The 23,964-nt window shown below is 51.3% G+C and overlaps 4 protein-coding genes and 2 non-coding genes across 6 annotated transcripts; 4 read left to right on the top strand and 2 right to left on the bottom strand.

Moving 5' to 3' along the window:
- The first annotated feature begins 1,479 nt into the window (after window positions 1-1,479).
- LOC131586959 (T-complex protein 1 subunit zeta) lies at window positions 1,480-7,287 on the top strand. Its single transcript, XM_058854330.1, has 14 exons — window positions 1,480-1,652; window positions 1,936-1,999; window positions 2,358-2,492; window positions 3,060-3,233; window positions 3,368-3,471; window positions 4,060-4,170; window positions 4,651-4,810; window positions 5,028-5,110; window positions 5,384-5,480; window positions 5,729-5,876; window positions 6,121-6,254; window positions 6,371-6,473; window positions 6,737-6,809; window positions 6,964-7,287. The coding sequence occupies exons 1-14, from the start codon at window positions 1,519-1,521 to the stop codon at window positions 7,034-7,036; spliced, it is 1,593 nt and encodes a 530-aa protein (XP_058710313.1). The 5' UTR covers window positions 1,480-1,518; the 3' UTR covers window positions 7,037-7,287.
- On the top strand, window positions 2,805-2,936 carry LOC131587204 (small nucleolar RNA SNORA22). The gene has a single exon (XR_009279316.1). It is a non-coding gene; the product is annotated as a small nucleolar RNA SNORA22 (small nucleolar RNA).
- Window positions 3,807-3,943, top strand: LOC131587203 (small nucleolar RNA SNORA15). The gene has a single exon (XR_009279315.1). It is a non-coding gene; the product is annotated as a small nucleolar RNA SNORA15 (small nucleolar RNA).
- A 581-nt stretch (window positions 7,288-7,868) lies between the features above and the next one.
- On the top strand, window positions 7,869-12,652 carry SUMF2 (sulfatase modifying factor 2). Its single transcript, XM_058854333.1, has 9 exons — window positions 7,869-7,993; window positions 8,166-8,322; window positions 9,142-9,256; window positions 9,715-9,759; window positions 9,964-10,114; window positions 10,373-10,428; window positions 10,814-10,898; window positions 11,338-11,497; window positions 11,875-12,652. Exons 1-9 carry the CDS (start codon window positions 7,936-7,938, stop codon window positions 11,978-11,980), a joined length of 933 nt encoding a protein of 310 aa, XP_058710316.1. The 5' UTR covers window positions 7,869-7,935; the 3' UTR covers window positions 11,981-12,652.
- A 145-nt stretch (window positions 12,653-12,797) lies between these two features.
- On the bottom strand, window positions 12,798-19,529 carry PHKG1 (phosphorylase kinase catalytic subunit gamma 1). Its single transcript, XM_058854331.1, has 10 exons — window positions 19,222-19,529; window positions 17,410-17,543; window positions 16,953-17,128; window positions 16,607-16,661; window positions 15,922-15,987; window positions 15,596-15,759; window positions 14,995-15,085; window positions 14,080-14,233; window positions 13,868-13,993; window positions 12,798-13,108 (listed from the first exon to the last, which is right to left on the bottom strand). The coding sequence occupies exons 2-10, from the start codon at window positions 17,490-17,492 to the stop codon at window positions 12,857-12,859; spliced, it is 1,167 nt and encodes a 388-aa protein (XP_058710314.1). The 5' UTR covers window positions 17,493-17,543; window positions 19,222-19,529; the 3' UTR covers window positions 12,798-12,856.
- A 905-nt stretch (window positions 19,530-20,434) lies between these two features.
- Window positions 20,435-23,046, bottom strand: CHCHD2 (coiled-coil-helix-coiled-coil-helix domain containing 2). Its single transcript, XM_058854335.1, has 4 exons — window positions 22,850-23,046; window positions 22,010-22,256; window positions 21,266-21,419; window positions 20,435-20,756 (listed from the first exon to the last, which is right to left on the bottom strand). The coding sequence occupies exons 1-4, from the start codon at window positions 22,897-22,899 to the stop codon at window positions 20,746-20,748; spliced, it is 462 nt and encodes a 153-aa protein (XP_058710318.1). The 5' UTR covers window positions 22,900-23,046; the 3' UTR covers window positions 20,435-20,745.
- Between the last annotated feature and the right edge of the window lie 918 nt (window positions 23,047-23,964).

Raw genomic sequence — 23,964 nt, 5'->3', positions numbered from 1 at the left:
ATCCAAAGCAGGTGCCACAGCCTGCAGCCAAACCAGCCAGGCTGCCCTGACACTTGACACTGACTTTTCTCACCAAGCTCCCCCAAAACTCCTGCACAGCAGAACTGGACCCTACAGCAGGCTCAGACTGCTCCTGGAGGTGGTGTGGAAATACGTCCAGCTCGTTGCATTGCTGAAGCAATCCAGGGCTGCATTCAGAGCTGCCTGCTGCAAAAAGTGGGATGGAAAGGTTTCATAGAATTCATAGGTTTTGACTGGAAGAGAACTTAAAGAGCATCTTGTTTCAGCCCCCTGCCATGGGCAGGAACACTTTCCACTACTCCAGGTTGTTCCAAATCCCATCCATCCTGGCCTTGCCAGCTTCTCTGGGCACCTTTATGCCTGGTGGGTGAGTGCTGAGGGAGGGTCTCTGCCTTCCCTGTACCAAATACTGACAAAGTCCTGGCCTCAGTTGTCCCTGTGGTCAGCACCCTCTGGAGCAGCTGGGCTGCAGAACACTGGGAACTGCCTGGGGATTACTCTAGGGCTGGGACCTGCCTCATGCAACACCTGAAATAAGAAGAGGGTTGTGTCACAGCTGGTGTTGCTGTGTGCTCCAGTGGGTGTTTGAGGGCACAAGCCCAGATGGAGCAATTTGGGATCCAAACCTGGTGCAATCAGTGCCCGCAGGGATGTGAGGGACCGTGGCAGGAGCTTCTTCTCAAGCTCCTCTCCAGGGAAACTCACTCATCCCTCTGTTTCAGAGTCCAAAGACACGAGTATTTAACTGTTTCCAGGAGTGAGCCCTGACAGGCCACGTAGAACAAACGTTTCAGCACACATCAAGAATGTCTTGACAATATTTCTGGTTTTATTCTACACGAAACCTCTGCGTGACCTTGGGATGGACCATCCCTACCCTCAGAACTTCTGGGAGGGATTCAGCCCAGGAAAGCCCCGGGTAGACGGGGTGCACTGAAGACTATGGAAACCCCGGTGCCCTAAACATCAGCTTGTGTGTTATAAGAAGACGAGTTTTGATTAACCTCAACCCCGAATTTAACCAAGAACCATTGATTATTAATCCAGTCTACTTAACTATTAATTCTATCGGTCTAATGTGAAATCACGGGGTTTAATTATTTATTCTCAAGGTTCTGCGGAGCTGCTGGAGGTGTCCGTGACATGAGAGGGCGGATTAAGCACGGACCATCCCTTCCCGCACCCTCTCCACACCCCCGCACAGCCCGGTCTGAGGGCGGCGCCATGCCCGCCCCTCAGCGGCGGGGCGGGGGCGGGACTGAGCAGAGCGACAGGCGCCGCAGCCAATGAAAGCACGGCTGGCGCTCCATCGAACCAATGAGAAGCCGGAACGCCTCAGCGGCGGGAGCACACGAGATGAGCGACAGGTATTCTAGCCAATAAAAATGCGGCACCGCGCCGGGGAACCAATGGGTGAGCCCGGAGTGTTCTAGAAGGGGCGGGCGGGAGGCGGGGCCATGCTGCCCCGCCCGGCGCGGCGCAGAGCGGAGCGCAGTCATGGCGGTGAAGGCGCTCAACCCCAAGGCCGAGGTGGCCCGTGCCCAGGCCGCGCTGGCCGTCAACATCAGCGCGGCCCGCGGGCTGCAGGACGTGCTGAGAACCAACCTCGGGCCGAAGGGCACCATGAAGATGTGAGGGAGCACCCGCGCCTCTCGCCGCGGGTGGGGTTGGGGGGAGCGCGGCTGAGGGGAGGCGTGAGGGGAAGCGGCGGAGGGCCGGGATGTGGGGAGGGGAACAAAGGCGGAGGCGGGCGGGGTGAGTGGCGGAGGGATGGGGAGGGAGCGGCGCGGCCCCGCGCGTGTTTCGGGGCCGGGGGTGGATGGATGGATGAATGGAGAAGGAGCCGGGCGGGCCCGCGGCCTCACACGTGTGTTGGGGCCGGGGCGCTGCTCACCCGGCCCGTGCCGCCCGCAGGCTCGTGTCGGGGTCTGGAGACATCAAACTGACCAAAGATGGCAACGTGCTGCTGCAGGAAATGGTGAGCTGGGCCCGGTCCTCGCAAGGGGATTTAGGGAGGGACGAGCGCCTTTTGGGTAAGGGGGAATCGCGTCCCCCGCTGCCCCACCCACCCTTACCTATTGAAAGCAAAATGTCCCTTGGGAGGAGGGTAAAGAAGTAAGTGCAGGTTAAGGTAATACTGTATTTTTAACAAAAATAATGTTAAAAATAAAAACGGTACCATAAGAATTAATAAAATAACCAGCCAAAGGAGTAGCAAACCAATTAAGGTAAACCATTAGAACATCACCTTCAATTCTTTCTTAGACGATATCAGATTTTTGTTTGCTGAACCACTGCAATGAAACTTAACTGTTCAGCTTCTTATTTTTGTCTAGCAAATCCAACACCCCACAGCCTCCTTGATAGCAAAAGTAGCAACAGCACAAGATGACATCACTGGAGATGGCACCACCTCGAATGTCCTCATCATTGGAGAGCTCCTAAAGCAAGCAGATCTTTATATTTCTGAGGTATGTATGAAGTGTTTGATTTGTAGGTGGGCAAGTTAAAACCATCACTGAGACCCCTCAGTGTTTTTTTTTAAAAAAATGTTTAATGGGAGTGGAACATAAATACATTGTTCTGCTTAAACTGAGAAGTTGTTAAAAGGGGGAAAAGCTAGAAGAGAGGACTTAAAACTTGTTCAGAATCAAACTGACTTATTGTGGATACTGTAGCCTTTAAGGTTTTGTGTGATACCTGCTGTTACTTTGTTTTGCGTGAGTCAAAACACTTCCAGTGTTAAAAAGGAGCTCCTCCCTGAGGGCAGGTAAACATGGATATTGCACAGCGAACACCCAAGTGTGCTTTGTAGTTCCCTTGGTTTCAGTTCTGTGCTAAATTAATCTGTACTTTTCCTCTGCATTGGAAGGATTTGCATTCCTTTTATATGTATTCAGAAGGACAGAACACCTGGCTTGTGTAGCATACTCCCTGTGTTTTGCTATTCCATGGAATGTTGAAAAAACTGGTTCTGTTTGTGGAAAAAGGACCATTTTGTCTTCCATTGTCCAATGGTTTCTCTTCCCTTGCCTTAGGGTTTGCACCCTAGAATAGTAGCAGAAGGGTTTGAGATTGCCAAGGAAAAAGCACTTGAGGTTTTGGAGCAGGTCAAAGTGTCCAAGGAGATGGACAGGGAGACCCTCATCGATGTTGCCAGGACATCCCTCCGGACTAAAGTTCACGCTGAGCTTGCTGACATCCTGACAGAGGTGAGTGTCCCTGTCCCCTGTGCCTCTTTGTGTGAAGAGATCCAGCTTATGAACGTGCTGGGATGATAATTTGAAGTGTGAAAGATGTGAGCTTGCACTTTGCAAGATTGATGTTTTCCTCCCCTGTGTTGCAGGCTGTGGTAGATTCTGTCCTGACGGTCAGAAAACCAGGTGAGCCCATTGACCTGTACATGGTGGAAATCATGGAGATGAAGCACAAATCAGAAACAGACACAACGTAAGTCAGGAGCGTTCTTGAGATTCAGTTTAATGGGGCCCTGAGGGGTTTTGGTTTCTCTTTACGGTGTCCTAAAGCTCCCACTGGAAAAGTTGAAATACAGATTTCAGCCAAAAATATCTTGCCAGAAGGTTCTTAGTCACTGGACTTAATTCCTTGATAAATTTATCAAATAGTAAAGAACAACACTGGCTTAATGGTGTTGGATAAATACTCTTTTTTCTTAGTGTCTGTGGCTTGATGATGCTTTAGGTTGGCATCTGTTAAATACAAAGCAGCACTTGATAAATGGAAACTGGGATTGGATATTCCATAGGATTTCTGTTTCCCTCAGTGCATGGATGAATTCTGCACTAGCTTTCCTCAGTAGCTGATGCAGTCAGACACCATGCCAGAGCAAATTCCTTTTTTCCACTGTGCCTGGTGTGCTTTTTTATGGGAAGGGGCATGCCCTTGGAAGGGGAACACATCATCCATGTTCACTGCCAGCACGAGTGCCCAGGCAGTTTGGGTTGGACCAGTTCCATTCTCTCCATGAAATCCTGGATTTGTGTCCATTGACAGCCAGAGTGGTTTTTAATCCTGCAGGCTGATCAGGGGGCTGGTTCTGGATCATGGAGCTCGCCACCCTGACATGAAGAAAAGAGTGGAAGATGCTTTTGTTCTTACCTGCAATGTGTCTCTGGAGTATGAGAAAACGTGAGTACACAGCAAATGCTCATGTCCCAAGGACTTTTATTTAAAGTGTGCTTAAATACCAACCAAGGCTGTGAAGCTGAAAGGTGATGTCCCTTCTGCAGCCCTTTTGGGAAAGGCAGTGCATGAAAAAATCTCTGAGAGGCAGAGCTTCACTTTATTTTGTTGTGTAATCACAGGAAGGTTGAAAGTCCTTCCTTTTTTGGGCATAATTCGATATCCTAGAGCAAACACATTAATACACTTCAGAGTTTTCTCAGCTTCGAGTGTCTGCCTTATTTTTTGAAGTGGAAAAGCTCTGAACTAGAAAGCAGGAACAGCAGTGTGGGTTGGGAGGACTGGTTTGGTTTGGGTTGATTTCTTTAGAATTGGGTTGAATTCTTTAGAATGTTACTGAAAGGCCCATTCTTTATGCTCAAGTTTATTTCTACTGCAGAGAGGAAGTTTTCTCACCCCTTTTCTGTGGGTCTTTCTCCCCTTCAGAGAGGTGAGCTCTGGATTCTTCTACAAAAGTGCTGAGGAGAGGGAGAAGTTGGTGAAAGCAGAAAGGAAGTTCATTGAAGACAGAGTCAAAAAAATCATAGAATTGAAAAAAAAAGTCTGTGGCGACTCAGACAAAGGATTCGTTGTGATCAACCAGAAGGTGAGATGAAGAGAATAACTAAAGATTATTTGAAGTGCTGACTTCCTTGTGTGACTCACCTGGTACAGAATTACCTAAATTTAGGCTTATACTTCTGAATATAATGTACAGTTCCTACCTGAGATCTTTGAGCCTTGAAGAAGAATTTATTAGTGTCAGAGTGAGAGAAGGTGTTTTCAGCTTTGTCCTTATGCTGATGATCACTTTCTGTTTCCAGGGAATTGACCCGTTTTCCTTGGATGCCCTTGCCAAAGAAGGAATAGTTGCTTTGAGGAGAGCTAAAAGGAGGAACATGGAAAGGTCAGTTTTGGGGAGAGGAGAGAGTACAATAACCTGCTCTTCCAAAGTGAGACACTGAGTCAAGTCTGACTTAAATCAATGTTCAAAGACTTGATTAAAATTCCACTTCAACAGAGGAGTCTTAATTCTACAAGTTAGTTTTTTTAAGAGCTCTTCCATGAACAAAACCACACTGTTCCAAGCCTAGGCTCTGCATGCTGAAATATTGCACCTATTATCAGTGACTTTGGGTTTTATTGAACACAAAGCTGAGCTGTGCCTGTTCTCTGTCAGACTGACCCTGGCCTGTGGTGGCACTGCCATGAATTCTGTGGAGGATCTCACTCCTGACTGCCTGGGACACGCAGGGCTTATCTATGAGTACACCCTGGTGAGTGTTTGAAGAGTAAAGCTGGAGTATTGAAATAAAATACTTAAAATCCACTTGCATGTGAACATCTGCCTGGATGTTTGCTCCTGTCAGAGACCGAGAAAATTGAAATAAAGTTCTGCTGCTTCTCATCATTTCTTGAAGTGCTGTCAGTGCAGAACTGAGCCTGAAAGCATCCAGTTTATTAATTTGTGTACACATTGCTGAAGCAAGAGGCTGACAGGCAAACATGACCCCATTTTCCACAGGGAGAGGAGAAATACACCTTCATTGAGAAGTGTGAGAACCCCCGCTCGGTGACCCTGCTCATCAGGGGCCCCAACAAGCACACGCTCACCCAGATCAAGGATGCAGTGAGGGACGGGCTGCGGGCAGTGAAAAATGCCATTGAGGATGGTGAGTCCCCTCCCTGTTAATCCACAGGACCTGTGGAAACTCATCTCAAAGTTAGGGAATTCTGTTTCAGCTCCCTTGGTTCCTGCTCCAATCCAAGCCTGAGCTCAGTGTGAGGTGATTTTTAGTTCTGTGGTTGATACTCATGTTAAGTATTCACCTGTTCAGGTGCAGGATATGGAGGGAAGAGATCAAACTGCACTAAAAATGAGCTGTTTAAACTGGAACAGGTGTTTTTCCCTTGCAGGATGTGTGGTGCCAGGAGCAGGGGCACTGGAGGTGGCAGTAGCCAATGCTCTTGTGAAACACAAACCCAACGTGAAAGGAAGAGCCCAGCTCGGAGTTCAGGCTTTTGCTGATGCTCTGCTCATCATTCCTAAGGTAAAAGGAGTTCATGGGTGATAAAGTGGCTTTAGAGCACACACAGACTCCCTGATTTTTCTGCTGGAGGGCTCTGTAATCAGCAAAATGAAGCCAGTCCCTCTGTTCTGTGCCAGGTGCTTGCTCAGAACTCGGGATACGACCCCCAGGAGACGCTGGTGAAGGTCCAGACAGAGCACATGGAGTCGGGGCAGCTCACTGGGGTTGATCTCAACACTGGTAAGGACTCTTCAGCCACAGGGTGATGCTCCAGTAAGAACCTGGCTCAGCTCTGAAGAACAGAGTGCTCTGAATGCAGGAAGTTTTACCTTTATTCATAAAGAGCTGCACAGAAGCCTTGGCAGTCAGGCTGCTGTAGTTGAGTGTGTTCTGATTTGAGGGTTTTAGCACAGGGCTGGATGCAGTGAGTTGTATCAGATGTCAGCCAGCAGAAAGTCTCTGTGTGAACTGGCTGTTTAAAGGCTGCCTCACTTCTGTTGCAGGGGAGCCAATGGTGGCTGCAGCAGCTGGAATCTGGGATAATTACAATGTCAAAAAGCAGCTGCTTCATTCATGGTAAGGTTGGCAGTATTTAACTTCTAACATTACTCTGTGAGTGATTAAGTGATGTAGAACTGGAGATCCCATGTACAGGAACGTGGCTAGAAACGCAAAAATGAAGCTCTTTGGCAATTGTAACAATATTTCTTTGCTGTTTCCCTGTTTCCAGCACGGTGATTGCCAGTAACATTCTTCTGGTGGATGAAATCATGAGAGCTGGGATGTCCTCCCTGAAGGGCTGAGCTGGGGCTGCTCCCTGTGGAAATTCTCCAAGGAATCCACCCCAGGGCTCTGTCCTTGGCTGTGGTGGGTGTCCCAGCACCAGAAGTCACTCTGCCGTGAGGGGCAGCCCCTTTGGTAACAGGGCCACCCTAAATCTCAGCAACTTAATCAAAGATTTGGCTCTAAAACGGAGTTACTTATTTTTTATTTCACTGAACTGTGTGGCTGCAGTTGCTTTCCATTTTTGCCCAATAAACTGTTCTGTTCTGTGCTTTGGCTGTCTGTTTTTCACCCTTCAAGCCCTCCAGAACATTCTGCAGTGGGGGGCTGCATTCCTGAGTCCTTCTTAGGGTGATTTTGTGAAATTACTGCTCAAGAGATACTCTGGGAAGAGGGTGGGATCAGGTGTGGAATTTGTTCAGTAAATTAAAAAATAAAAAAGTTGGATTAAGGCAATCACTTAAATAGTTTTGTACTTGCTTGTGAATTGAGTTCAGTGCAGAATGGTTTGAAGGGGGGTGAAGAAGCTGTCTTAGGGGGGCATTTTTAACACTGGTGCTTCTACATTAAAGCATTTATGGACAACGAGTGCCAGAGCAGGTCTAGGCAGAGCTTTCTGTGGGTTTGTGGCAGGGGAACAGGTTCCTGCCCTCTGGAATGATTTGTGTTAAGAGCAATCTCCTTCCCCTGTCACACGCGATGCTCAACGACCATAACGAAACATTAAAAAAGAAAAAAACAAACCAAAACTCCCCCAAACACCAATAAAAAAACCCTTTGTGGGGAAAGCACGGTGCGAGGCAGCTCTAACCCCGTGTGCAGCCGGGCAGTGACACAAATCCCCTTTCCCTGCGGAGCGGCTGCCCCGGAAGCGCTTCCCGAGCCCGCAGCAGCTCCGGGTCGGGCCCGCGGCTCCGGGATGGGCAGGGCGGCGGGGCTGGTGCTGCTGTGCTGCGGGCTGCTGGGGGCTCAGCGCGGTGAGAGCCCCCCCAGTCCATCCCCCTTCCCGAAAATGCGATTTGGAATGCTTGGAGCCCTACACACACCAGGCGCTGTCACCCCTTGCAGCACACGCAGGGATATCCCGTCAGTAGCTGCGCCTCGCTGATGTTTAAAAATGAAACTTGTACTGAATTTCTCCCTTTGCAGCGCTCGGAGAGGATGGGAGCATGGTGCAGCTGCCCGGAGGCCGCTTCCAGATGGGATCCAGCTCCCCGCAGAGGAGCGGCGAGGAGGGGCCGGTCAGGGAGGTGACAGTGAAGCCGTTTGCTCTCGACAAACACCCGGTGACAAACAGGGACTTCAGGTGAGCCCGCCGAGCCTCAGGCGGCTGTGGGCAGGGGACAGGGGCAGCTGTGGTGCCAGCTGTTCTGGGGCTGCTTCCTGAAAGCCAATGCTTGGATGCTCATTGGAAAAAAAATGTGTGTGACAATAGTAAATCACTCCCACAGGTGCAATCTGAACCATCTTGGCAATGTAGCTTGCAAACATATTTTATTTCATTTTTTTTGTCCTTTTCCCCCTCCTTCTTTCCTCTTTTTTTCTTCTCTTTCTAGTCTTCTCCTTTTCCTGCTTCTCCTTTTTTTCTCCTCCTCCTCCTCTCTTCTTCCTCTCTTTTTCACACTCAGAATCACCAGGTTGGAAGACATCTTCAAGATCATTGTGTCCAACCCATGCTCTAACACCTCCACTAAACCATGGCACCAAGTGCCACATCCAGTCTTTTTTTAAACACATCCAGGGATGGTGACTTCTCCTCCTCCTTTCCCCTTTGTTCTCCCTATTCTTCCCCTCTCTTCTTCCACTTTTCTTCCTCTCTTCTTCTCCCCTTCCACCAACAGCAGCCACAGGTTTTATTGGCTTTTAAAGGATTTTTTTCTCTCTGCAATTATAGAAACCTGAGAGTGCAAGCTGAGTTTACCTAACAGGTAATATAAAAAATATCAAATCTGTGCAAAGATGCACACTGGACTGTTTTATCTGTTAAATCTAAATCAAACCATCTGGAGCTGGGGGGGGTCTGTAAGTTTTGTACCTTTTGCCTTGCTCTGAACTCATTGCACGAGCAGATTTGTAAGGCAGAGCTTAAAGAACTCTTACCCAGAGCATATTGTATTTATGCCAGGGAGTTTGTTAGAGAAAAGAAATACAAAACAGAAGCAGAAGCATTTGGCTGGAGCTTTGTCTTTGAGGATTTCGTACCTGAAGAGCTGAAAAAAAAAGTCACCCAAAAACTGGAGGTAAATCTGAATCCTATAATAAGTTTGGTGTTGCTTTTCCACTGAGGAGCAGCTGCCTCTTTGCAGAGCCTGGCTGTTCTCAGAGGTTGTTCTTTAGTCTGGGGTTGTTTTGCTTTTGAACCTCAGCAGGATTGAGCTGGGATTGATTTGTGTGCTCCTCTGTTTCCATGCTCTGTGAGCTGTCAGTCTGGACTCCTGGGAGCTGGAAGTAAAATGTTTTTCAAAGTACTTCAGTAATCCAACTTTAAAATAGGAAAACTGAACAGCATGAGCCTCTTGATCTGTTTTCACTTTTAAAAGCAGATGCCTCTGCTCTGTGGGAAAGCAGCATCCAAATGTCTGTGATAACCCAGCTCAAACTGCAGCATTTCCCAGACTAACACACCCTGCTATGGGATGGTGTCACCAGTCCAGGTGTCAGGAGTTCACCTTTAATCTGGTGTCATTTCTTTCCCCAGTCAGCCCCGTGGTGGCTGCCCATTGAGAAGGCATTTTGGAGACAGGTGAGTAAAACCCTGGTGTGGTAAAACCCTGGTGTGGAAAAATCCTCCCCATGCTGGGAGCTCGTGTGTTGTGTGTGTGTGCTGAACCTTATTGACCAAAAATAGGTGAAAAAACATTTCCCATCCTTTCATCTCTTCCACCCTTATCCCCTTTGTAATGAAAATTGTATAAAATTAATCCAAATCTGCTTCAATCTCTCCCAGCCCTCAGGCCCTGGCTCCAGCATAAAGGACAGGCTGGATTACCCAGTGCTGCACGTGAGCTGGAACGATGCTCAGGCCTTCTGTGCCTGGAAAGGGAAGCGGCTCCCGTCGGAGGAGGAGTGGGAATTTGCTGCCAGGGGAGGACTGGAGCGTACGTAGCACAAACTCTGAGCTTTCCCAAACCAGGCATGGCGTGCTGTTAGTTCCACCACAGCTAACCTCCGTCCAGGGATATTTTCAGATGTTAATCTGGTGGGGTTTGAACCACCTCTTTTGGCCTGAGAGTGTAATAATAATTAATAGAGTAATTTAATAAAACCTCAGTATCTCAAGCTGAGCAGAAAAGGACAATCCTAAAAGCCTGGTTGGAGTGACCCAGGGCTAACAAGTGTCTTTTCCTCCCTGGCAGAAAGGATGTATCCCTGGGGAAACAAATTCCAGCCAAACCGTACAAACCTGTGGCAGGTAAGATCCTAAAAATCATCCCATCCATGCTGGGCTCTCCTCAGGGTGGGGCCTCACTCAGCCACTGAGTGAATGTGTCCTGGGAAACACTGTGGCTACTGAAATGGAGCTCCGGGGGGTTGTAAAAACACCCCCAGAGTGTTTTTGTCAGGCTCAGCCCATCTTCCTTGGCAAACCAAGATTTTACTGCTTCTAAAAATTCCTGCATAGATTTGTTTGAAGAGGAAACTTGGGACAACTTCAGGTGGTTGATCTCTCTTGACCAGCATAAATTCACCCCAGAGAGTCATTTGCCTACTTGAAGTGTGGCACAGCCCCGTGGAGAGCAGGATTTGGGGTTGTTTCTGGGTGGGATGTTTGCTGGGAGTGATCTCTGTTCCCCCAGGGTGACTTCCCTCAGGGGGACACGGCTGAGGACGGCTACCACGGCGTCTCCCCGGTGACAGCCTTCCCTGCCCAGAACAGCTACGGTACAGAGCACCCTCAGCCTGCTTTGGGGATGGCATCTGCTTCCTAAATTAATGTTAATTATCAAATCCTGGAGCTGGGCAGGGTTTCAGATGTGTGGGATCTGGAGTAGAGTAAGTGAGCCCAGGAAAAGCATCGATGGTTGGTGCTGGAGTTGGCTGAGGTGCACCTGCTGCACTTTAGGCACCAAACCACCTCCTTTCAATTAAAACTGGGATATTTTGCCACTCGGTGGGATGTAACAAAAATTCCAAGGATATTGTCTGGCTGCCATGTCCTCATGCACATGGGAAATGATGACACATTGAAGTTTGAAATGCAGTGAGGAATCTTTTCAGTGAGGAATTTGAATGATGCTTTGAGTGTTGTGCCCCTTTCCATACACCAAATTTTCAGCTCTTGCACACCTGCTCTCTTAATTCTGTCACAAAACCCTCTCAGGGCTCTATGACCTACTGGGAAACACCTGGGAATGGACAGCATCAGAATTCCTGGCTCCAGGAAGGGCATCCAGAGCTCAGAACATGCAGGTGCTGAGAGGGGCCTCATGGATTGACACTGCAGATGGCTCTGCAAACCACAGAGCTCGTGTCACCACCAGGTAGGTCTGGCTAAAGCCCAGGTGCTGCTGCACAAGGATTTTCTCTGGGTTGGTTTTATTTCAAAAGATTATTTTTTTGTTCTTAAACAATTTTTTTGAGAAGCAGTTGGCAGAGCACAATACAAATACAGCTAAAAACACCCCTGCTATAAATCCATTCCTAAATACTTCTCAAATCATGTGTTTTCCAGCGGGTATTAATAATTAAATGCTTTTCTCTAAGTTATTCAGGGGAAGTGGAAGATGTTTCTAGGCTGTTCTAGCAGGTCACATTAGGGTTGTAAGCAACTCATTAGGGTTCTGAGTGTTGTAACATATTAGGGATTAGGATTAACTAGGATGGATCCTTAATTTTTGGGTGTTTTTTACCCTGTGAGGATGGGGAACACACCAGACTCTGCCTCTGACAACCTCAGCTTCCGCTGCGCTGCCGACATCCCGCCCGTCCCAACCTGGAAAAGTCGGAGCAAACTCGAGCTCTGAGGGCTCACTGGGAACACCTGAGGCGTTTTCTCCTGTGGAGATCAACAGTAACCCCTGGCTGTCACTTCCATTAAACCCCAGTTGTTTTTAAAATTAAAAATAATTTCAACCTTTTCAGGGCTGGGATGTCTGGGTGGGAGCAGTGATTGGGATGGCAGGAAGGGGGGTTTGTCTTTAGTGTCGTTTTGGTGTGGGAGATACTGCAGCTCTCCTGCTGCTGTCCATGTAAAGCAGGGGGTAAAGCATGGGGGGCCCAGAGCTGCTCTGACCTCCAGCCCCAGAGAGGGGACACCCACAGCCCCCTGTGACCAACAGTGTGGGGCTGTCAGGGGGGAGGTGATGGGGGCACATCCTTGGAAAGTGCAGTCATAATCAGTCCCCACTCCCTTGGGAAGTCCCAGCTTTGGAGCAGTGCTGAGCCTTCCCAGAAGTAAAACAAGGCACCTTCCTTGGCATTTGAGCAGTGACAAAATGATGTGTGTGACAGATGATACAAACCAGTGCCCCAGCTCTCCCAGGAGTTACAACCAGCACAAACTCTCTGTGCATGAGCTCTGCACCTTGTGGTCAAGGCTCAGCAAGAACTCTGCTCAGGGATCTCTCATCCACCTCTGACTGTCCCAAAAAGGCACTGCAGGTGCCTGAGGGCTGAGCCTTTCCCATGGAGAGCTGCAGCTGGTTCTGGCTGTTAAAAGGTGGCTTCTCCAAACCTCTTCTTCCAGTGGGACACACCCCAGGAGCAAATTATTTGCTGGGTTTGTATTTGCACCAGTCCTGAGCCCAGCGAAAGAAAATTTAAAAACCCCAGAAATCACCATTTTGTTTTCCAAGATTTTACTCGCCTGCTGTGAGCCAAACCAGGAGCTGGGGCAGGGATCAGAACAGCCCCTCCTCGGCTGCCAGGGTGAGCAGGATGGCCTTGCAGGTGTTCTCAAAGAGGGCAGCTCTGTTCTGGGCCTCCCCTTTCTTCACCCAGTGGCGGTAGGTGCGGAAGGCACAGGCGTCGATGAGCTTGCGGACGGGCTTGAGGGCGTAGGGGTCCCTGACCACCAGCTCCCTGGTCACCGACTTCGCCAGCCGGTACTGGTAGTAAATCCTCACCGAGGCCAGGACGGTCAGGCAGATCACCTGTGACACAGGGAACATTCAGGGCAATTCCCACAACAGCCTGGAATTCAGGAGGATTCTCCCACAACAGCCTGGTATTCAAGGGAATTCCCACAATGGGGTGGTCCCAGTGCATGTGGGGGAGTCAGGAGGGAGCTCAGTGCGTGGCACAGTTTAGTTCCTGTGGGGCTGGCAATGGCAGGGGTTCATGCCAGGGAATCACACAATCACAGCATGGTTTGAGTTAACAGGGAACTTAAAGCCCATTTTACTCCACCCCCTGCCATGGGCAGGGACACCTCACACTATCCCAGGTTGCTACAAGCCCTGTCTGACCTGGCCTTGGATAACCTCCAGGGATGGTGCAGCCACAGCTTTTCTGGGAAACCTCTGCCAGGGCCTGACCACCCTCACAGCCAAGAATTTCTTCCCACTATCCCATCTAACCCTGCCCTCTGGCAGTGGGAAGTCATTCCCCTTTGCCCTGTCACTCCATCCTTTGTCCAAAGCCCCTCTCCAGCTCTCTTGGAGCCTCTTAGGCAATGGAAGAGGCTCTAAAGTCTCCTTGGAGCCTTCTCCAGGCTGAACCCTCCAGCTCTTTCAATGTTTTTTGGAGGTGAGAGGCAGTTTCTCCCTTCTCCCTTAACTCCCTGCTGTGAGGGAGTGCCTGGTCTGCACCCAGACTGCCAAATCCTCCCAAAACCCAGCCCCACCAACCTTACCCAGCCCCCAGTAACCCATCCCACTGCTGGCTCCTGCAGCTCCCAGCCTCATTCCCACCTTGAATTTGCGGAAGGGGCTGAAGTGCCGGACCTCCTCCACATCGTACTGCTGGAAGAAGGGGTGTGCCAGCGCCTCGCCCGCCGTGTATCGCTGCCGCGGGTCCACCACCAGGAACCGCGAGATCTGCACAGGGCACCCGCTCAATCTGGGCTATCCCAGGGCTCTGCAACACCCCCTCCACTCCAAGCTTTCCCAGCCCAAGCACCTACCAGGTCCTTGACGGTGTCGGAGCGGTCGTCCCACTCCGGGGAGCCGAACTGGTAATCGCCGTTCATGATCATGCGCAGCATCAGCATCTGCTTGCGGTGCCAGAAGGGCGGCGAGCCGGCCAGCAGGGTGTACATGATCACCCCGGTGCTCCACCTGTGGGCAGCCCACACCGAGCCTCCAGCACCCTGTGCCACCCCTGGGCACCCAGCTGGCCCTGCACCCCAAGGCTGGCCCCACCTGCCTCTGCCTCCCTGGAAAACCAGCAGGGAAATGCCCTGTGTGTGTCTGGGGAGGGGGGCTCTGAGCTGAGCTGAGCTGGTGAGGAGCTGCTCCCTGGATGCTGCAGGAGGATGCTTTGAGATGGAGTATTTGATCCTTGCAGAGTTTTTTAGGGAAGGGAGTGGGGCTTTGGTGATGCCAGCCGGGCTGGATGCCCTCAGGCACAGCTCAGGCAGTGCAGTGCCAGCTGTCCTGGCTCAAACTGGAAAGGGGATGAAATGCCCTGGTGTGTGTCACAACTCTGACCACTACAGCCTGAAGCCACCAGAGGTGGTGGCAAAGTCCCTGCAGAGCTTGTGGGCTGCCCTGAGCTGGCTGCTCTCTCAGGGGCTGCACAAGGTGTGTTTAAATCCCCCATGTCCTGGAGCTCAGCCTACGCTGACTTTTATGAGCAGAAAGTGTTGCTTTCCCTCACACAATGGGGCGAAGCGGGGAGATGGGCTTGTCTCCAGGCTGCCTCTCCCCCTGCTCTGTGCAGAGCCCCCTGGACACCCAGAGAGCCCCTCACAACCACCAATATTGGCTTTTGGTGCATCATTTCATTGTTTCCAAACACTCAAACAGGTCCCCATCGGCACAATTCTGGCTGTGCCTCAAACCACCCATGTGTGTTTAGGGAACAGCTTCTCACTCACATATCCACCTCCTTCCCGTAGCCTTGGTGCTCATCATCCATGGAGCACTGCAGGATCTCGGGGGCCAGGTAGCCAGGAGTGCCACAGATCTCTGTGGGGACAGTGACACAGGGCAGTGCCATTCCCACCTGCCCCAGGCAGCCCATGGTGGGATCTTTGCAGGGATGGCGCTCACAGAGATGAAACTGCAACCTGTGTGCATCTCACTGGTGACTTTTTTTGTGAATTATTGTGGCTAAAAAGTGAGCAAAGAAAATTTTATGGATGGTTGTGGGAGGGGATGCCTGTTGTTGGATATGTGGGTCTTGGCATGTAGGAGCTGAGGGAAATAATGCTGGGCAGTAAGTGGATGAGGTAATGGGGATCAGCTGGAGGAAAAAAGAAGTGGAATGGATTAGGATAGTTCTCCTAAAGAGCAGCAATGTTTTCATGGCAAGGAGAGAAGTGTAGAGGTTGTGTGCAGGCAGAACTTGTGTGTGAGGACTGCAAAAGCAGCCAAACAGCACCAGTTTGCACCCCCAGGTGAGACTGGTGACAAGGAGAGAGTGGGGCTGGAAAATCTCACCAGCCCAGCATACCCCAAACCTCGCCAGCCCCCTACCTTTGAGCTTCTCATTCTCGTTCAGCTGGCAGGAAAAACCAAAATCAGTCAGCTTGATGTTCATGTCATCATCCAGCAGGATGTTCTCTGGCTTCAGGTCCCGGTGGACAATGTTGATGGAGTGCAGGTACTGGATCACTTCCAGCAGCGCTCGCATGATCTTCCTGGGGATGGGGACAGCTCATTCCCAATCCCAAATGTCCACTGACACCACAATCCCAGGGACAGGGACAGTGCACAAGGACACAGCCCAGGGTGCTGTGCTGGCTGCAAGGTCACACACTGCACTTTCAGGGTGATTTTCACCCCTCTGCACCTGCCCTTACCTGGTTTCCTTCTCGCTCAAGGTGACTTTCTCAGTGAGGTAGTCAAAGAGCTCCCCTCTCTTCATCCTGCACAGAGGGGAAACAGAGTCAGGCAGAGGCTGAGCTGCAACAGAAAACCAGCCCTGAGTTCCTGGGGAGAATCAATCAGGGGTCTGTGCCCCTTAATAGCCCAAAATAAAAAGGGGTAAAAATGCCTTTATGTATTTCAGTAAAATATCAGGCAGGAGGAGAAGAAACTGTGCCCAGAGAGGGCAGCTTTTGGATAGAAACACAGAATTGTTAAGGCTGGAAAAGATCTTTAAGATCACCGAGTCCTACCACCAAAAGATCGGGCAGGGATGGGGCTCTCCCAGTGCCATCCCACTCCTCTGCCATCCACTGCACTGCCCTGGCATTGGGAATTGTGGCTTTGCAGACACCCTGGTCCCACTGAGCATATAAATAACCCTCGAGGATGCATGACAGCTCCCACCAAAGGTTACAGGGAAACCCGAGCAGCGCTGAGCCGCTGACAGAGGGGAAACAGTGCTGGCAGCAGAGCTGCAATGAGCTTGCAATAATTGGGGCTTGATTCTACCTTAAGGGCTGCTTGTCCCTTCCACTTTGCCATTTTTGGGCCGTAAAAAGCTGGGACCGATCTGCAGAGAGGGAGTGGGCCCAGCGTGCTGAGCCAGCTGGTACTTACAGGTCAAACACCAAGAAGAAGAAGGTGCTGGTTTCATAGCTGTCCTTCAGCTGGACTGCAATAAAGCACAGGGGCTGTGAGCACAGTGTTCCTGTCCATCAATGAACTCAAAATCTGATTAAGCTCCTAACTGAGTTAATGAGGAGCTGATCTTCACAAGGGTTGTGGTTGGGAGACAACACGGGGGGCACTGCTGGGGTGTTTGTGTGGAGGGAGAGCAAACAATGCTCTGAGCAGGTGCCCGGCATCATCCAGGGATTTCATCCCAAAAACCCTTCCTGGGGACACCCTGAGGAACAAACAGGGCAGAAATTCCCCTTGACTGGATGCTCAAGGCCTGACTTACTGACGTTGGGGTGGCCCGAGACCTTGCGGAGGATGTCGATCTCCTTCGTGGTGGCTTCCCGCAGCTCCTGCACCTCCTTGGGGGAGATGTTCCCCGCCGTGATGTCGATGATCTTCACGGCGTATTCCTGCCTCGTGGTTTTGTGGATGCACCGCCGGACCACGCTGCTCACCCCCCTGCCAGGGACAACAGGGAGAAAAGGGGGGTTCCATCCCTGCCTGCCCAGCCACCGGCACCTGGGCTGGCTGGGATTTTCATGCACCAGCGGGTCTCGCTCTGTCGCCCTGTCTCGGTGGGACAGAAGGTTTTGAGCTGATGGAAAGTGCTGTTCCATGCTATTTTTAGCCCCATGCTGCTGTGGGCCCTGTTTGTATCAGATTCCCAGGGAACACTGTTCCTATCTGGCACTGGAGGACGTGCAACCAAAACAAGTCGCTTGCCAAAAATAAAGCTTTACCTGCCCAAAACCTCCTTCGGCTCATATTTTTCATAAAACTCCTTGGATGAGTTCCAGTCTGGTAGATCTTCTTCCTTGGTCATCTCTGGCTCCTGTCAGGCAGCACTCTGGGCTTGTCTGAGGGCAGAAAGGGGCTGCAAGGAAAAAAGAGTGAGGATGGGCACTCACTTCCCCCAAAGCTGCGATCATCAATCCCTTCTGGAAATAAAAACATTGAGGAGGAAAGAAGAGAAGGAAGATCCTGGACCAGCCAAAGGGGGTATTTTGCTGCTTGGAAAAGCCAAGGTTTGCCTTTGGGATGCTGTGGAGATCCCTCTGGGAACAGGAGAAACCCCACTGGATTCCCTCACAGCCTGGCTGTCCCCAGGGGCAGAACCAGCCAAGGCTTTGGGAAATGCTGCAGCATCCCAAAACCTCATCCCTTCCCTGTGCCCAGCTCACAGCAGCAGCCTCCAGAAACACCACCCCACACCAACACCACCCCACAGGGAACCTGGAATCTGCCCCTATTGTTTTTCTCTTCCTTATTATTAAGATTAAAAAATCATCTTTGGCTGAGAGTAAGGAGGGAAAACAGTGTTTAAAAGGAATAAAAAAGGGACTGAGGAGGAAAAAGAAGTGGTGAGGGTCAGTGAAGCAGCGAGAGGGGCTGTGTGGGTCAGGGTGCAGGTGGGGACAGAGGGACTGGGGACAGTGGGAGCTGAGCCAGCGTGAGGACAGCAGCTGAAAGAGTTCCCTCAGCCACTCCTGTGCGGCTGCCAGCAGCCTCCCCAACTCCTGAAACGCTCTTGTCCCATTTCTTTTTCCTATTTCAGGCTTGGAGGGGTTTTTAGTCAGCTTGTTTCTGTGCCCATACACGGAGTGCAAGCAGTTAGGATGGAAAGCAGTTATTACAATCCTGGGCAGCAAAATTGTCACTTTGGGATGACAATTTGTTGCTGGGGAGGGGACAGAAGTGGGCAGGAGATCCCCAATTCTGTGAGCTTTCCTTTGCTCTCTTCTCAATAACTCTGCCAAGGCACTGGCAGCTCTAAATACATTTAAATCTCATTAGCAACGTGTATCTGTCCTGACCTGGTTTTAAGGACCAAAGTGGTGTTTTGGGTGTCTGGCTGCTGCTGCCAGGGATGTCTAACATGGGCTGGAGCATTTCTAAACAGCCATGAAATTAACTTACAAAATCTTAGTTGGAAACACTGTGAGTAACGCCAAACCAAGCTGAAATCACAGAAGACAGGCAGGACCAGGAAGTAGGGAAAATAAAATCTCTCTAAGCTGGGGCGGGTAACCAAAAACTGATTATTTTTGAAAATCCAGGTCATGGGGGTTGGTGTTGTGGGGAAGGGCTGGAGGCTGGGGAGCACTGCCTGGAATCTGTGGGCTGCCTTCTCCTGGGCGGGAAGAACCCGGGAGTTAGTTTAAAATACATATAAAATTATATAAGGAGCCGGTGCAGGGCTCTGATGGGATCCCCTGGGTTCATTAGCAGAGTGCAAGGGGGGTCGTGAGGGGATTTTCTGCCCGCAGGAACCCTGAGGGTGAGGCGCTGGGCATCGCCCCCCGCCCACAGCTGCCAAACGGGGGGATCGGGGGGGTCTCTGAGGAGGACAAAGATATTCAAATATCCACTGGGATAAACCCGCAAAGCTCAAGAAAAAGCAAGCTGTTAGGCCGGTAGGGAACGCGGCCCCTCTCCCTCAGCCCCGGGGTGCTCCTGCTCCCGACCCGGAGACAAAGAACGCTGAGCACGGGAGTTTTCCGGGGCAGGACCCCCCCTCACACACCCTCCCCTCAGCGCCGCCGGCTCCTCACCTCGCTGGGGCAGCGCCGGGCCGGGCCCGGGCCTGCAGCCGCCGGGAGCCGCCGGGAGCCGCCGGGAGCCGCCGGGAGCCGCCGGGAGCCGCCGGGAGCCGAGCGCTCAGGGCCGGCCGCCGCCGCCCGGCCCCGCAGAAAGCGCAGCGCGAGTTGGCAGCGGCGGGCGCCGGGCGGGCATGGCCGGGCAAGGGGCAAGGGGGGGCCGGGGGCCGCCCCGGAGCTGCGGCACTTCCCCGGTTTAACCCTTCCGCCGCCGAGCCCCGGCCCCTCCTCCCCGGGGGTGTTGCTGCGGCTGCCCCCGGGACGCGGGGGAGGCTGGGCCGGGCTGGGAGCGCGGAATCGGGAAAGGTGAGAGAGTCCCGGTACTGGCACCGTAACCACTGAGCCGCTCAATCCTTACCCAGCGCCAGGTCCGGGCGCCTCTTGGACACCTCCAGGCATGGGTGACTCCACAACTTCTCTGGGAAACTATTCCAATGCCTGGCCACCCGAACAGTGATTTTTTAATATTTTTTTCCCCTAATATCTAACCGAATCGCCCCTGCCTCTGCTACAGGCAATTTCCTGTTGTCACAGATTGCCCAAACCCCTCGTTGGTTTTATTTCAGTTTCAGGAGGATGGTGAAACACTCCCGAAATGAGGTGGGAGCTTGATCAGCAGAGTGCCCGTGTCACCAGGACAGGCAGCTCGATATCCTCAACGCCCCAGTGTGCAGTGACTCCCTTTTCAACACTGATTTAATCTTTTCACGTCCAGGAACTGCAGGTGAGAGGTGAAGTGTTTCAGGAACGGGCAGAACAGCCAACAGTAAAATAGCACTTTAGAGAAAATAGGTCATGCTAGGGAAAGTATTTAATATTTAACAGGAATTACACTTTTCAGAGCAGGGTTATTCCCCACCACAGTTCCTGGTGGGAGCACAGCTTCCCTAGGCTTTTCCAGTGATGTCCAGGAGGCTGTTTACTTTATCAGCCCCAAGGATTTGAGCAAGGCATGATGTGGCTGCTCCCTCCGATGGGAGAGTTTGCACTTTGCATCAGTAAATACTTTAAAATTATTATTTTCATGTAGCAGCAGTAGCTTTGTCACTTGCCTGAGCCAGGCAGGAGGGAAAAGCCACAGGAGCAGCCCCTCATGAAAATGAACACTTGCAGAACATCCTAAGTCAATTCTCACCTCCTCACCCTTCAGCACTCAACTAAAGCAAGGTATTTCTAGAGAGAGTTTATTTATAGACATTACATACATTCAACGCAACAATCAGCAAACCAGTTAAACCCACGTTAGCTCATTCCGCTTTATAATTCACTCTTCCATTTTGTGCTAAATTAAATCACAGCTGTGAAGTTGGATCACATCAGAGGCAGCTATGGCAGGAGTCAAGCCACAGGGATGAGAGTGTTAATATATGGACTAACAAGATACCAGACAGCTTTAAACTTTATTACTGAAGCTTTTTTTTGTTTTCATTCATAGGTCAGTTCTTGCAAGATGATCTTCAGCAGCCTCCTCGTGCAGGTTTAGGCCAAACCTGAAAGGGAAGGAGTTACTTCAGGAAGTTTTGGATCCCTGAATGGAATAAGGAGCTCTCAGAAGTTCTGGATGCCTGAATGGAAGGTGCTTTCCTTGCCATAAGACAGATTTGTCAGGGTGTTCCCCCTTCCCTCATGCATTTTCTGGGATATGCTGAACTGCAGACATCAGCACTGGGGCACAGCTACCTCCTTCCTCCCAGGACAGAATGGTTTCGCTGTCCTTAGAGCTCTGCTAATGCCCTCCATGTGCTGCTGCCACTTTTCCAATCACCTTCAATCCATTTACCAGCACAAAGCATCAGGAATTCACCCTCCCTCCAGCCCAGCCAGACATACAGCACCCAAGCAAGAAGCCCAACAGAACAGCAGCTGCTTTACCTGATTTCAGAGCAGCTTCATCACTCCCCATCCTTCAGCAGCTGGATCAAACCCCCAGGACATCATTCCCAGGATACTTTTACTGATTATCCCATTCACCAGCTGCCTGCCAGCACTGTGTACTTACCATTGGCAACCCTGCACTGCTTGAGCACTTCACTGAAGCCCTCACACAGCTTGAGGTCAGTCTGGTTCTGGGCACACTCCAGGAATTGTTTAATCTCATATTGGCAAGGACCATACTGCTGCTGCTGCTGGGCAGCCTCAGCAGCCCGGGGCTCCTGAAAGACCAAATGGCTCCATAAGGACCCTTCACACAAAGCCAAACCACCCCCACACTGTTTGCTGAGGGTTCTTCCCTGCATTTCAGTCAAAATCTTCATTTTTTTAATGGAAAACAAGTGAAGGACTGAAGTACAAAACAATTTTGCAGTAGTGGAATGCCACATTCAGAGCATTTTTTTTTTTAATTACAAACACTTGAGTGATTCTGATACACTCAGGTAACTCTGGATAGCACCTGAGCAAAGGTCTCACCAGCATCAGCCCTGGGACATGAAAGTCTTGTGTGAATCAGAGGAATAATACAGTAGAAAAGAACAGCAACACCCTGCCACACATCACTCCTGCATCCCTCTGAACTCTTTTTAAGAGTAACATCTTTTTAAGATGACTCATGGTGAGTTACCTTGGAGATTCAGTCTGTAGCTACAGACTATATATGACTTGATACATATATATATATATAGACTATATAAAGACTGTAAGTACTCCAGCTGTGACTCATGTGGTGTTGAAGGCTCCAGCAATTCCCTCAGCCCACGTGGAGCTGAGCTGCCATCAGATGGTGTCCAGCTGTGCTTCCCCTCACCTGGTAAGTGATATCAGGCCTGGCAGCTTCGGAGCTGCCCCCTCCACTAAATCCTCCGGTGATGGCGTGGCCGATGGTGTGTCCCACGGCCGAGCCCACGGCCACCCCGGCAGCAGTTGTGGCCATCTGGGCCATCAGCCCCGGCTGCTTCGGCGCTGGGGCCGCCACGGCAGAAGGCGGAGCCGCTGCGGGGACAGAGGCCCGAGGAGCCGGTGATGGAGACGCGGCTCTCACCGGGTGTGACCGGCTGCGGGGATACAGAGAGAAACATCACTACTTCATCTTCATCATCATCATCATCATCATCTCACTGCAGGCCGGGCAGAAGCCGCGAGGCTGCAGGGCCAGGATTCCACCGTCCCTCCCGTGAGGAGCAGGATGTCCCGAGGTGGAAAGGACACACAGGGACCGCCCAGTGCGACCCGAGGCGCTGCACAGGAGGCCCCAAGGATCACGCTGGGATTACACACACCCTTCGTACACGTTGAAGGAATGAACTCGGTGTTCTGGTGACCGTCTTATGCAAGACAGGGTCAGGATTACAGGCTTCCTTCTGCCTGGTTATTCCCCAGCCCACATAGGGCTGTGCTGTTTTGGGGAAAAACACACCATGACCCAAAAGCGGTTGATTAACACGGTGATTATCCAGACCCTGCGGCCGAGCAGACCCATTTCCAACCCCCAGAGCGCCCAACCCCGCTCCGCTAACCCAGAGCCAGCCCAACTCAAACCAGCCGGGCGCTGCCACCACCCCGGTGCGTCACCCTCCCTCACAATGGCGGCCAGGCCGCTGCGGCCCGCGCGGGGGAGACAAGGAGAGGGGGTCCCGGCCGCCCTCACCTGGCGGGGGGCGGCACGCGCGACGTGCGGCTGCGGCTGCCCCTGGGCATGGTGGCGGGGAGCGCAGGGAAGCGAGAGAAAGCCTCGAGAGATGCGGAAGGAACCGGAGGAAACCCCGAGCGGCACGGCCTGGCCCGACACCCGCCCGCCGCCTCTGAAGGTCACCGCGCGCTACGTCACTTCCGGAACGCGCACGCGGGGCGGGGCTGACGCGGAGGCCACGCCCCCTCCGCTCGCTTGAGGCGCCGCGCGGCGGCGGCCGCGATGGCGGCGGGAGCGGCGGTCTCAGTAAATAAATAAACACCTAAACTGTGGTTAAACCCGCGCTTGGGGGACCGTCGGTCACAATAAACGTTTAAGCAGCGATAAACTTGCGTCTTCGGGACGTTCAGCCACAATAAGCACAGAAATTGTGATAAATATGCGCGTGTAGGATCCTCGGTCACAATGAACGCCTAAATCGCGATAAACCCTCATTTGTAGGATAGTCACAGTAAGCCCCTAAACAGTGATAAACCCTCGTCTTTGTGGAACTTTCAGCCACAATAAACACCATAAATTCGCTCTTGTAGGATCCTCAGTCACAATAAACACCTAAATAGCTATACATCTGCGTTTGTGTGGGACCATCGGTCATAATAAACACCTAAACCACAATAAATCTGCATCTGTGTGGGACCATCGGTCATAATAAACACCTAAATCGGGATGAAAAGTGTTCAAGCCTTCAGAGAATTTCCTCTGTTGAAAAGGAGCCTCCAAAAGCCTCTCGAAATTCAGCCTTTCATTAGAGTTACAGATTTTAGATTTCTGTCTGGAGCAGAGAGTGATCCCATCAATCCATAGAAACATCTCCAGAGGATGATCCCAGATTATTTTTGGTGATACTGAGCAACAGGATGAGGAGTAATGGCCATAAACCGAAACATAAGTTTAACCTCAACATGAGATGAAGTTTCTTCACGTTGAGGGTGGCAGAGCTCTGAACCTGCAGAGTCCCTCTGGAGACATTCCAACCTCACCTGAGTGTGTTCCTGTCACCTGCTCCAGGTCACCCTGCCATGGAGAATCTCCAAGAGTCCCTGCCAACCCCAAACATTCTGTGATTCTGTGAT

The sequence above is a fragment of the Poecile atricapillus genome, chromosome 21 (assembly GCF_030490865.1).
Source record: "Poecile atricapillus isolate bPoeAtr1 chromosome 21, bPoeAtr1.hap1, whole genome shotgun sequence".
NCBI lineage: Eukaryota > Metazoa > Chordata > Aves > Passeriformes > Paridae > Poecile > Poecile atricapillus.
The sequence above is the reverse complement of the archived record's forward strand: the minus strand, read 5'-3'. Positions and strand labels throughout refer to the sequence as shown.

Bases quoted from the DNA above. Each gene is read 5' to 3' on its own strand.
- LOC131586959 (XM_058854330.1), top strand. From the start codon at position 1,519: ATGGCGGTGAAGGCGCTCAACCCCAAGGCCGAGGTGGCCCGTGCCCAG. The intron at 3,472-4,059 runs GTAAGTCAGGAG...TTAATCCTGCAG, and splicing joins AAATCAGAAACAGACACAAC to GCTGATCAGGGGGCTGGTTC. The intron at 6,474-6,736 runs GTAAGGACTCTT...CTTCTGTTGCAG, and splicing joins TGGGGTTGATCTCAACACTG to GGGAGCCAATGGTGGCTGCA.
- SUMF2 (XM_058854333.1), top strand. From the start codon at position 7,936: ATGGGCAGGGCGGCGGGGCTGGTGCTGCTGTGCTGCGGGCTGCTGGGG. The intron at 7,994-8,165 runs GTGAGAGCCCCC...CTCCCTTTGCAG, and splicing joins GCTGCTGGGGGCTCAGCGCG to CGCTCGGAGAGGATGGGAGC. The intron at 9,257-9,714 runs GTAAATCTGAAT...TTCTTTCCCCAG, and splicing joins AAGTCACCCAAAAACTGGAG to TCAGCCCCGTGGTGGCTGCC.
- PHKG1 (XM_058854331.1), bottom strand. From the start codon at position 17,492: ATGACCAAGGAAGAAGATCTACCAGACTGGAACTCATCCAAGGAGTTT. The intron at 17,129-17,409 runs GTAAAGCTTTAT...TGTCCCTGGCAG, and splicing joins CCGAAGGAGGTTTTGGGCAG to GGGGGTGAGCAGCGTGGTCC. The intron at 15,760-15,921 runs GTAAGGGCAGGT...CCCCATCCCCAG, and splicing joins TTGAGCGAGAAGGAAACCAG to GAAGATCATGCGAGCGCTGC.
- CHCHD2 (XM_058854335.1), bottom strand. From the start codon at position 22,899: ATGCCCAGGGGCAGCCGCAGCCGCACGTCGCGCGTGCCGCCCCCCGCC. The intron at 22,257-22,849 runs GTGAGGGCGGCC...GTATCCCCGCAG, and splicing joins CGCGTGCCGCCCCCCGCCAG to CCGGTCACACCCGGTGAGAG. The intron at 21,420-22,009 runs GTGAGGGGAAGC...TTGGTCTTTCAG, and splicing joins GGCCTGATATCACTTACCAG to GAGCCCCGGGCTGCTGAGGC.